The 13,284-nt window shown below is 37.1% G+C and overlaps 1 protein-coding gene across 4 annotated transcripts in view; it reads right to left on the bottom strand.

Moving 5' to 3' along the window:
- CAPRIN2 (caprin family member 2) overlaps positions 1–13,284 on the bottom strand; it is a 62,949-nt gene that overhangs the window by 20,641 nt on the left and 29,024 nt on the right. For all 4 annotated transcript variants that reach the window (XM_043968316.1, XM_043968318.1, XM_043968315.1 and 1 more), the window contains exons 9-10: positions 3,527–4,207; positions 983–1,105 (exon numbers count right to left, since the gene is read on the bottom strand). In XM_043968316.1, coding sequence (XP_043824251.1) covers positions 983–1,105; positions 3,527–4,207 — 804 coding nt within the window. The remainder of the gene's footprint in view (positions 1–982; positions 1,106–3,526; positions 4,208–13,284) is intronic.

Raw genomic sequence — 13,284 nt, 5'->3', positions numbered from 1 at the left:
AAAATTTTTAAGCAGCTTTTTTAAAAAGTGGAAATGTTTTACATAATTGCACATGTATAACCTATATCTCACTGTTAGTATCTCACAGAGGAAGGGATGCAAGGATAGAATCTGGAACTTAAAACTTTAAATTAAAATGTTAAAAAATTGGGAAAAAACGTCTAGCCTAAAGCAGCTCCAAAATAATTAAAACCATTTCTACAACTATATGGAATAATTCTAATGTGGGGAGAAAAACCCCAATTTCCAAAGCATCACCTTTACATCTTTATATGATGGTATCTTAGCCCTTATTTTTGTGCTTCATTCAAGTAAACTATGAAAAACTCTAATTTATTTTGTCTCAGACCCATAATGGTTTATGTTAGTGAGTTAATGACACTCCTTAAATTTGAATTCCCTCTTTCTTCCCTATACCAGTCATACCCAGCCATTCCATGAAGCCTTCTCTTTCTACTTTAACCTTTGAACTTTTATGATACTTAGTTGATACCACATGATTGTGCTTTTCAAGGCTTTTACACAGCTTGATCCAAAATAGAGTTTGTCTTGGGCAAAGCAAATAGGTGGTGCAGGGAATAGAGTGCTAGACCTAGGGTCAGGAAGATCTTAGTGCAAATGCTTCCTCAGATACTTATTAACTGTCCAATATCTGACAAGTCAATTAACCTCTGTCTGCCCCATAAAATATGGGAAAAAATAGCACTTACTTCTCAAGGTTGTTGGAAGGATAAAATGAAGTAATATTTGTAAGGTGCTCTGTAATCTTAGAGCACTATATAAATGCTAGATATTACTATTATTATCTCCCCAAGTGACTTGTAAGATATTTGAGGACAGACACTACCTTATATTTTTAAATCCTAAACATTACTGAACATATAGTGGGTTCCCCAAACTTGTTCATTTGAAGTAAAGTGCTGACAAGCTTTAGTGGCTCTATATATTAAAGAGCCTTCTTAAAAAGCATTTAGACTCTTACCTGCATAAAGTTGTAAGTTCCCTGAATCTGAGTCATCAGATCCTGAAGCTTTTCTTTCCTTAGAACGGAATCATTTGGAGGGGCAGAAGGCGTATCTGCAGACTGATTCAAAAGCTTAGGCACCTGAGAAAGAATTCCATAAGGTAGAAGAAAATGAAATTAAAAGTTTCTACTACAGAAATCTTTGCCATTCATCTGGCATTTCATATGCAGAATCACTAGGGAAAGGAAGCCCTTTTGGATGGACTCAAAAGTGTACTATATTGTTCCCCATAACTTTAAACACAAGCACCATAATTTAATCCTATTCATGATGACTTAGTGCCATCATAGCTATACTGCACAGTATATAATGATGCCACTCAAGGGCTGATGTGTGTATATTTGATGACTCATATAGAGGACCAACTAACTATTAATGAGCTATGACTCAATATAACTATCATGTACCATTTAGTATTGACAGTCAATTCCATAAATATATATTTTTACTTCCTCAGAGTCTTTTTGATTCCTTTCTTGTTCTAGGGAGTTAAGTTTGCTATATAAAGAAACTTCTAGATCATCAAAACCTTGCCATACTTAACCTTCAAGTTCTACTATTAAGTAGAGCTGTAAGTATTCTGGATCTCAGGCTGTCTGTGAGATAGACTTGCCAAACATATGGGCCTTTTTGATCTCTCAATAAATACTTTAGGAAGCAGATAGGTCCCAACACAAAAAGCCATCCTTATACTAATTTCCATTCAAGAGTAAACAGTGGTAGAAAGGAAATTGATTTTATAAAGAAAAGGGGGAGGGGCAGCTAGGTGGCGCAGTGGATAAAGCACTGGCCCTGGATTCAGAAGAACGTGAGTTCAAATCCAGCCTCAGACTCTTGACACTAGCTGTGTGACCCTGGGCAAGTCACTTAACCCCAATTGCCTCACTAAAAAAAAAGGGGGGGGGTGCAAAGGTTATGATGAAGACATATTTGAGAACTATCGTAATTTCTAGTTTTATAAACATTGGCATAAAATCATATTGTTACTTTCCTCTTTTGCCAAATTTAGTCCATAAAATACAAAAGAAGAGCAACCTTCTTCAGAGGCAGACTTGGAAAAACTTTTTTTGGTTTGTTTTTTTGGCAGGGCACTGCCTTGGGACTTGCCCAGGGTCATACAGCAGCTGTTAAGTGTCAAGTGCCTGAAGCTGGATTTGAACTCAGTTCCTCCTGAAGCCAGGGCCTGTGCTTTAATCCCCTGTGCCACCTAGTTGCCCCCAGACTTAGAAAAACTAAGGTTAGTGATAAGAACATTTTTAAAGTAGTGTGGGACAAATAAATTAAAGCTGTGGCAATAATTTTGCCACCATGATACTCTCTCCATCAGACAGAAGTAAGCTGAGGATCATTTATTCATTTTATTCTATGCATGGATATGCCTGAATATCACAAAACTGCAGAGAAAAACCTTGGTTTGAGTTCAACTGCAAGCAAGTTTCTTTTGAGGTGCAAAACACTGGCCAATACAAAAAATTTTACATTCCTTAACAAGGGATATAAATTTTGCATAGTGGGCAACAAATGATTTAAAAATAAAGGGTTACAGGGGGCAGCTAGGTGACGCAGTGGATAAAGCACCAGCCCTGGATTCAGGAGGACCTGAGTTCAAATCTGGCCTCAAACACTTGACACTTACTAGCTGTGTAACCCTGGGCAAGTCACTTAACCCTCACTGCCTCACCAAAAAATAAAAATAAAGGGTTACAGACATAGAAACCCATGGGGATTACAAAAGATTCACGATTCACTAAAACCTTTTAAAATCCATTCTAAAACAAACTTGAATGAAGGTGTAAATTCTCAATAGCTAAATGTATAATAACAAATCAAAACTGTTGGCTCACAATTGTTTCCTTGGAGATAGATTCCCTTTTTTCCCCCAACCTATGTTTCCCATTCAACACAGATATCTACTACATGAATTGTCTTTATACCCACTGTTTCACTTCTGAAAGAAATTTTTCTATTCCCACTATATACTGGGGCAAAATTCAAATTTGGATCATGTCTTAGAGGCAACCAAAATGTTTTATCTTAACAAATAGGTACAAATTGATATTAGGAAGGCACAATAAACATAAGCATGAAAGTAAAGCAACAGTATTAACCATACCAGAAGATATCACTACTGTGCCTAGAATATTATTTCTAGTATAAAAAGTTCTTTATTCCATAATGTTTTTGTACATTACCTACTTTTTTTCACTCTGACTGTGTTGCTATGTTCTCAGTTCTAAAATTTAAGAGTTACTATTTCAGTACCAGTGCCTGTGATTTTGGCACCAATATAATCAGCCAGTTTTCAAATGAGGGAATTTCACCTCAAATTGAAGTAGCTAAAGACAAACAGAATATCTCAAAGATAGCTGGATCTAGTAAATAAAGAACAAAATTAAATCTCTTTTCAGCTATTTTGGCAAGGGCTATAAAAAGGGATCTCAGTCTAATTAATTAACAAGTTTTCTATAATGCTAACAGGAGAATGATGCCCATCAACTCACATCTTTGGATTCTGAATCATACTTCCTGGTCATCAGCTGCCCATTCACTACAAGGCTTCCTGCTGGAGGTCCCCAGGACTTTGAAGGAGACTGTAACTGCTGCAACAAAGCCTGTTTCTGACTCTCAACATTGCCTTCCCATGGCTCTGAAATCTCAGGTGGTTTTGTATCTTGTTCTTCATTAATCGAAGCTGGCCAAGATCTAATGGCCTTCTGTTCATTCTGTGTGGAAGGAGTCCAAGATTTGGAAGTCTGTTTCTTTGGCTCCAACTCTTTCTGCAAAGGAGCAACCCAGGGCTTTAGTGACTCTTGTTTCTTCTGTTCCTCCTCACCACAGACTGCATTAGATTTAGGAATGTCTTGTTCCCATGTCCCACAGACTACATTGGATTTTGAGATTTCTTGCTTCTTCTGCTCTTCCTGAAGAGCAACAGTAGTGGATTTAGGACTCTCCTGATGATTATCCTGTTCTGTAGTTAATACAGGTTTTGAAGTCTCCTGTTGCTTAACAGAATCCCAAGACATTAGGGACTCCAGCTTCTTCTGGCCTTCTAAGTCAGCAATCACTTCCCAGCATTTTGTAAGATTTGACTTCCTGGTATAATCTTCTTCCCAAGATTGCTGTCCCTCTGGTTTCTTGCTTGAATACTCAACTTCAGATAGGTAGCGTCTGTTGAGAAACTAAACCAGAAAAGTCCATTTATGCTTAAGATATAAAATTAAGAACGTTATTTATTTGGATGAATAAATGTACCTGTTTTGCCAAGATCTCTTTCACTATGCCACAAACAAAATCAGAGCAGGAGATTGGACAGGTAAAGGAGGTACATGACATAACAGCCAAAGTAGAGGACACTGATGGAGAAACTGAAGAAAGGGTTCAGAGTCCTATAGTCCACAAAGACAAAACTATATCTATTTGAGGACCATGGATCACATACTGGGTCTTTGCTTAATGAAAAAGCAAAAGACCAGAAGTATCTCTAACCTTCTTTGATGAACTCTACCGGACTTCCTTGATTGATAGGACTACATAGGCAACTCAATATATTACAAGGGAAGAACATTGTGACTTAAAACTTACTTGGTTAGATTTTTAAAGCATTTGAGTATTATGACCAAATTTGACTGATACCAAAAATTAAATAATGGTTCAGCATTTTAAAAATATTTATTGACAAGAACAAAAACCATATGAAAACACCAACAAAAGATATAAAAAAAGGCTTTTGATGAATGTACAACAATCATTCGTGTTTTTTAAAAAGCATAGGAACAAAAGGATCTTTAATATTATCAAAAGTTTTTAATTAAAATCAAATTCTAACATGATTTATAATGCTGAAAGCTTTCCTAGCAGAATCAGAAGTTAATTCTGTTAATTGTCACCAATACTTCTTTGTCAAAGAATTAGAAATGTTCATTACAGTGATAAGAAATTAAGAAAACTGGTGTAGGGAAAGGAGTCAAAATTACTTCTCTTTGATCAATACATTAAATTTAACTTTTGAAAAACCCTAGAAAAATGAATCAAGAAGACCACAAGTAATAGTATCAGTAAAGAAGCACGATACTTTTCAATAGCCCAAAATCATCAGCATTACCAACAAAATCCAACAGAAAGAAAACTTCATTTAATATACAACCCTCCTCTAAAACAAAACAAAATTAAATTAAAACTAAATATTCAATAGTGATGACTAGGCTATGCCAGTATAACTATTACCTAAGTTAACCTACAGATTTAATTCTTATCTAATTACCAATTATTATAGATGTTACCAAATCACTAAACAGATTTTTTAAAAAGCAAAATTCACATGGCCTACTTTGACCTCCTCTCCCCCGCACCCCCCCCCCCAAAAATAAACTGATACTATAGAAAGAATTCTTTGCTCAAGAAGAAGTACTGGGGTCAGGGGAGAAGTACCGAGAAAATTAGCAGTTTGGTGAAAAATGGGTTTTGACCACAATTTAAAATACCATACTCCACAAAAAATTCCAAATGGGTCAGCAAACTAAATATAAGGGATCAACCTATTAATTCAAGAGAATGGTTAGCCATGGCAAAAGACACAATAGATAATTTTGACTACACAATGTAAAGTAAAATGTAGCTAGAAGAAAATATTTTCCCTAGACCACATCAGATGCACAAAGCATTTGATAAATATGACATATACAATATACAAGGAATTGACAGAAGTTTAAGAATATGAGTCAGTCTCCCATAGCCTATGGTTTATTTTTTTCAAGTAGCATTTTTTAATTAAAAAAATATATTTTATCTACCCCAATTACATTAAAACTATTTTTAACTTTTTGAGCTCCAAATTCTCTCACCCCCTCCTATACTCTATCCCCTTTCCTCTCCCTGAGATGGTAAGCAATCAGACATAGGTTATACATGTGAAACCATGTAAAACATTTCCAAATTATTCATTTTGTACAAGAAGACCAATAAAAGGAAAAGAAAGTGAAATAATATCAGTTCTTACTCCAGAAGGAGATAGTATGTTTTATCATTAGTCCTTTGGGATCATCTTGGATCGCTGTATTGCTGAGAATATCCAAGTCATTTATAGTTCTTCATCAAACAATATTGCAGTTACTGTGTACAATGTTGTGGTTCTGTTCACTTCACTTTATACCAGTTCGTATAAGTCTTTCCAGGCTTTTCTGAAATCATCCTACTTGTCATTTCTTATAGCACAATAACATTCTATTACAATTATATACCACTTGTTTAGCCATTTCCCAATTGGTGGGCATTCCATAAATAAGCAGTTTTAAAAAAGAAAAAGTGTTCAAAAATAACTCCATGTTGGAAGGAACGCAAGACAAGTGTATTATTGCTAATTGGTTCAACCATTTTGGAAAAGGATTTGCAAGTTATTTTTATCGTGGTTTTGTACCAAAAGGGTGTTATAAACAACCAGATTTTATTTGTAGAAAATTATTCATCTCAATATTATCTGTAATAGAACAAGATCAGAAACAAAGTATATGACTAATGATCAAGAAATGCCTCAACATACAGTTTTTGTTCCCTGGCATTATTTGGAGGTTTTATGGAGCAATCGTGTTGTGTGTGAGTTCTGAGAACTTACTGCCTTTCCTCTGCCATCTTCAAAATTAAGCCTTGATCTCCTCAACATATGTTTTATAGGAACAAACATTTATTTTTTCCAGTTACATGTAAGGGTAGTTTTCAACATTCATTTTCATAAGATTTAGAGTGCCAAATTTTTCTTCCTCCCTCCCTTTCCTCCTCCCTTTACAAGATCGCAACCAGGTTATATATGTACAATCCACAAGTGTTCTTTTTATCAGTTCTTTCTATGGGGGTGCATAGTAAGTTTCCTCATTAGTTCCTTGGGATTGTCTTGGATCATTGCACTGCCGAGAGTAGTTAAGTCATTCACAATTGCTCATTGAACAATATTGCTGTCACTATGCACAATGTCCTCCCAGCTCTGCTCACTTCACTATACATCGATGTTCATTAGTCTTTCCAGGTTTTTCTGGGATCATCCTGTTTGTCATTTCCTGTAGCACAAGACCATTCCTCTACAATCATATAGCACAGCTTTTTCCATCATTCCTCAACTGATGGACATTCCCTTGATTCTCAATTCTTAGCCTCCACCAAGGGCTGCTATAAATATTTTTTGTACAATTTTTCCCCCTTTTCTCTTTTTCATGATTACTATTGTTAACTGTTTCCCTTCCATCCTATTCCCTTTCCCATGATATTTATTCTATTATCCATCTTCTTTCATCTTATCACTCTTCAAAAGGGATTTGCTTCTGTCTGTCCCCTCCCCATTCTGCCCTTCCTTCTTTTGCCCCTCTCTCTTTATCCTCTTACCCTCCTATTTTCCTGCAGGGTTAGAGAGATTACTCCACCCAATTGAGTGTGTACATTATTCCCTCCTTGAGCCAATTCTGATGAGTGTTAGGCTCATTTACTGCCAAGATTAAATAGATTACGTCACCCAGTTACCCAGTTGGGTGTGTGTATGTTAGTCCCTCCTTGAGGCAGCTCTGATGAGTTTAAGGTTTTTGAGCCTTTTCTGATGAGTGTAAAATTCATTTACTGCCCTGCTCCTCTCCCATCTCTTCCCCCACTCCATAAGCCTTTTTCTGTTTCTTTCATGGAAGATTTCACCTCTGCCCTTCCCCAGTGCATTCCCATCACCCCTCAATTTAACCCTAAAGATGTCATCACCTAGCTAGGTGACACAGTGGACAAAGCATCACTCCTGGACCCAGGGGTATCCCAGCCAAACCATAGTCTCAGACACAAGACAGTCGCCCACTGTACAACCCGCCCCCCCACCCAGGTATGTCCCCAAGCTCCAATTTTTTATGGTTCTCTAGGGTCTTGTATTTGAAAGTCAAATTTGCCATTCAGTTCAGGTCTTTTCATCACAAATATCTGAAAGTCTTCTTTTTCATTAAAGTCTCATTTTTTTCCACTGAAAGATCATGCTGAGTTTTGCTGGGTAGGTGATTCTTGCTTGTAATCCCATTTCCTTTGCCCTCTGGAATATCATTATTCCATGCCCTCCAGTCCTTTAATGGAGAAGCTGCTAGATCTTGTGCTATCCTGAATGGGGTTCCACAGTACTTGAATTCTTTCTTTTTGGCAGCTTGCAATATTTTCTCCTTGACCTGAGAGCTCTGAAATTTGGCTATAATATTCCTAGGAGTTTTCCTTTTGGGATCTCTTTCTGGAGGTGATCGGCGGATTCTTTCAATTTCTATTTTAGCTGCTTCTTCTAGAATTTCAGGGCAATTTTCCCTGAGAATATCTTGGAAGATGATGTCTAAGCTCTTTCCTTGATCATGGTTTTCAGGTAGACCAATAATTTTCAAATTATGTCTCCTGGACCTATTTTCCAGGTCAACAGTTTTTCCCAGAAGATATTTCACATTGCCCTCTATTTTTTTTATTCACTTGGATTTGCTTTATTGTGTCTTAGTTTCTCATAAAGTCACTGGCTTCCATTTGTTCAATCCTCATTCTTAGGCAATTATTTTCATCAGAGAGCTTTTGTAACTCCTTTTCCATTTGGCCAATTTGACTTTTCAAGCTGTTGACTTTTTTCTCATGTCTTTCCTGTACCACCCTCATTTCTCTTTCCATTTTTTCCTCTACCTCTGTAACTTTATCTTCAAAGTCCCTTTTGAGCACCTCTATGGCCTGAGACCAACTCCTATTTTTCTTGGAAGCTTTAGATATAGGGGCCCTGAGGGTGACATCTTCCTCTGAGAGTGCCCCTTGGTCTTCCTTGTTACTGAAGGAACTTTCTATGGTCCTCACTTTTCTCCGTCTGCTCATCTTGCCTTTCTTTTACTTGACTTGTAGCTCCTTAAAGTGGGGCACTGTTTCCAGGCTGCAGTATCCCAAGCTTCAGAAGTCCCAGGTGGTATGATTTAAGGAGAATCAGGTTCTTCACTCGCCCGGCCTGTTCCCTGGTCCTTAGATGACCCCAGACCAACTTGCTAAATCAACCAGCTTTGAGTGTTGTGGTTGTCAGCTCCGACAAGCCTGCACCCCTCCACCACCAGGGCCACCGCCACTCAAGCCCACCTCCTGATTCTCAGCAGGGGTGAAAAATCCAAGTTCTGCCTCAGCACCAGCATAGACCCCTGTAGTCTCCCCCCTGCTCAGGGCTCAGCCCTCTCACCAGACTGTGAGCTCAGTTCCAGATGACACCGGTGCTTCAGCTGATTCAGAGGCTCTGGGGGTCTCCCTCCCTGGTGGGGGTCTCCCTCCCTGGCAGGGCCTTCCTGGGACTGGATCTGTGTCAGGGTGACTGTGGGGTTGGGCTCGACTCCTGCATCAGCACAGCAGCTCCCTCCTTCTGACCTTCCAAGCCATTCTTGGTTAGAAGATGATTTCAGCACATTCTTTTGTGAGTTTTGCTGCTCTAGGCATTGTCCTCTTGCATTATTTGGATGTTTTTTGGATCTATCATGTCATGAGTTCAGGAGCTCACTGCCTTTCCTCCACCATCTTGGCTCCACCCCAGAAGTCAACAACATATGTTTTATAGGAATGTAATGCTTTATCACTGTCATAAGAAACAAATATGAAGAATTCAAAGAAATATGGGAAAACTTAAATGAACAGATGTAGTAATCAATCCATTCATAAATCAGTCAAAGCAACCATAAAGTCATACACAACAACATCAAAGAAGTGGAGTGTAAACAGCAACAAAACTTATATAAAAAAGACAATGTATAAAATATTATAATAAAGTTAGTGTTTCCTTTCACAGATGGAAATGATTCAGTAAAAATCAAAATCGGTCCAGATATTCTGCAATTTTCTTATTTTTATCCATCTAAGAATGTTCCATCTTAGGAAATATCTTGTATCACTCTTAGATTCTGGCCTTTCAAGAATACTCTTCTATTCTTTATTACAGCATTTACCAGTCAGTGGTCTCTCCAAGGTACAAGTGGGTGGGTGTGTTTAACATTCTTAAAAAGCTGCATTTTTATGACTTAAAACCTTGGTTTAAATCTCTACGGGCCTCACAAGCCAACCAACCACAAAGGTAACAAATAGAGAAATACCAAACAAACCTTAACATCATCTTTCTTCAAAACAAGTTTAAGTATCAGAATTCACACCGTAACTAAGGAATCTTTCTCTCACCATGGAAGAGGGATCTGATTCCTTCCTAACGCTCCCTATACAGTGGAAGAAAATGAAAATAAATCTTGACAACTATCTGTCCTCTACAAAAAACTGTATAATGCCTACATATCTGTACTGGATTAATTTACTACATCTTCTAAAGAACATGCTGCTATACCTCTAGTTTTCTTATTATACCTGCGATGTTTGAATCTCTTAAAATCAATGCAGATGATAGGCAAGTTAGAACTTCTAAGGCTGGCTTCCTTTTATCACCTCAAACAGGCAAGAAATACACCAAATACAATAGAAACAAGAGAAAGACAAAAATCATTAAATAAAAAAAATTCTACAGGGGAAACAAGTACACTGAATTGATAAATAAAATAATAATCATTGAAGAAATAATATAAGGCTAACAGAGGAGAACTGGAAGGAAATAACTATATTTAAACCCCCCAAAGGAGAATAGGATACAAGAATTAAAACCACTAAGAAAGAATCAGAGCTTTTGAAATGAAAATTCAAAAAGAAAAAAATGATGGTTTAGGGAAAAAGAATTCCAGAAAATAAAGCAATGGGCTAAGAAAAAGTTGGTACACCAATGCAGAGAGCTGTAATCAAAAATAAAAAGTACTATAGCAAATTCAAATGACCACATTTAACACGAAATCTTTAAAAACCAAGACAAGTGACCTTAAAAGCAGAGCTTAGTAAGCCAATTGTTGGCCTCTCCAAAAAAAAAAAAAAAAAAGACATTTAACCAAAATATTGAATACTATACTCCAGAAAATCTTACAAGAAAATTGTCCCGAGTTATTGGAAACAGAGGGCAAAGTATAGATGGTATATATATACCACGAAAGGGAAAACCCAGGTTTAAATCACCCATATGTAAGACTTTCATGAGCCTTTGGTGCTTGGAATTTGTAAGTAGCTAGGAGACAACTCACATACAATGTCATACCTATTCTTACTTTTCCAAAACCACTCAATGAAAAATTTTTAAAAGGCTTGCATATGACAATAAAAAAAGAAAAGGCTGCTACAGCAAAGCTAGTAGAGCAAAGTAAAAGCATTCCTTTTGAGGGAAAATAGACTTTTAAGCGAAAATAGACTTTTAAGCAAAAGCAGTTTTCTTTTTAAAGATTTGTAACAGAAGCAGTGTCTAAATATTGCTTCTTTTTTTTTTAAATATGACTACAGGAAAGTCTTTGAAATGCAAAGAGTATGCAAAAAAACCCCAAAGCAAACAAATTAAAATAGCTTGAAATCTTGTATTTATTGGCTGGAAGGTCTAGGAAGTCCCTTCGAAGTCTCACCCAGTCAAAATCAACTGTAGACATGGCTGATCATAAAATAGTACTCTAAAAAAGAGGTACAAGAAACTTAATAGTTCTTGAAATCAGCTAACAACAATTAAAGTCTATTAAAAACAGAAGGGCAAAGGGGCTGATGAGCTACACTTATTTGATCAAGTAATCTTTAAAAAATATATTACAGTAGGGGGCAGTTAGGTGGCGCAGTGGATAGAGCACTGGCCCTGGAGTCAGGAGTACCTGAGTTCAAATCTGGCCTCAGACACTTAACACTTACTTAGCTGTGTGACCCTGGGCAAGTCACTTAACCCCAATTGCCTCACTAAAAAAACCAACCAACCAAACAAAAATATATTACAGCAGCAAATCTACAATAAAGTGATTCATTCTGAGACTAGGTTAAGTTACAAGGAGAGGGGTAGCAAATCTGACTCTGAGGGTGAAATTGAATGGGGAGCCATTTAAAGCAAAACAAACCACACCTAGCTAGCTAGATGTTTTTGTTTGGTTTTGGGCGGGGGGGGGGGGGGGGGGGGGGGGGGGGGCATTGGGGGGAGGAAACAATTGGGGTTAAGTGAGTGCCTAGGGTCACACAGCTAGTAAGTATCTAGGGCCAGATATGAACTAAAGTCCTCCTTGACTCCAGACCTGGTACTGATAGATACTTTTTAAGTGACACTATTCAGTAATTTATGTACACGTAGGTAGAGAGAGGAGAAGGAAGTATGTTTGTAAGAAAGTGAGGAAACGGTAGGTACTTAGAACTGACTTTTTGCTTTCATATTATGTTCATTTACAAACATCTTCCTTTAATTCCCCTCCTGGGGGGGGGGGACCGTTCCTTTTTTTTTTTTTTTTTGGTGAGGCAATTGGGGTCAAGTGACTTGTCCAGGGTCATACAGCTAGTAAGTGTTAAGTGTCTGAGGCCAGATTTGAACTCAGGTACTCCTGCCTCCAGGGCCAGTGCTCTATCCACTGCGCCACCTAGCTGCAGGGGGGGGCATTCCTTTTAACAAAGATTAAAAAGAGAAAAATTATTTAAGTAAAATCAATCACCCTATCAACTGTGTTTGATGTCTCACCTCTGCAAAGAAAAAAGGGAGGATGAGCTCCTAAAAATCTTTTTTCTAATTTTTAGAAAGGAAAAATACTTAATTATAACCTCAAATACTAATAGAGTGAACCCATTGCAGAAGAAACTAGAAAAAGTAACCAATATTTTGCTCTATAAAAGAAACTCATTAAACAACAGAGTTAAAATAAAATGAGAGACTAGAGTAGAAAATACTACACTTTAGCTGGATTTTTTAAAAAGCAGAAATGGGTAGTCACTTTGGACAAGCAAAAAATAACAATACAATCAAGAAAAATCAAGAAAACTGTGATGCAAAGGTACCAGAAATCAAAGAATAGAGATATGAAATTTATATGCACTGAATTCCATACCTTTTTCTTTAAGTACTTAAGAACTAACTTCACTGCAAAAAGACTCCATGTAGAAATATGTTCATTGGGTACTTAAATCTAACAGAAAGATAAAGAAATATTATATCTAAAAAAAGATAATAATTATAGCTACCATCATATAGAGCCTACTACACAAGTACTATGCTAATTAAGTGTTTTACAAATACTATCTCATATGATCCTAACAACAATTCTGGGAACTACAACAACAACATTTTACAACTGAAGAAACTGAGGAAAAGGGAGGTTAAGTGACTTGTCCAAGGTCACACAGCTAGTAAATGCCTGAGGCCATATTTGAATCCAGGTCTTCC

The sequence above is a fragment of the Dromiciops gliroides genome, chromosome 5 (assembly GCF_019393635.1).
Source record: "Dromiciops gliroides isolate mDroGli1 chromosome 5, mDroGli1.pri, whole genome shotgun sequence".
Lineage (NCBI taxonomy): Eukaryota > Metazoa > Chordata > Mammalia > Microbiotheria > Microbiotheriidae > Dromiciops > Dromiciops gliroides.
Note: the sequence above shows the minus strand (reverse complement) of the source record. Positions and strands in the feature narration are given on the sequence as shown.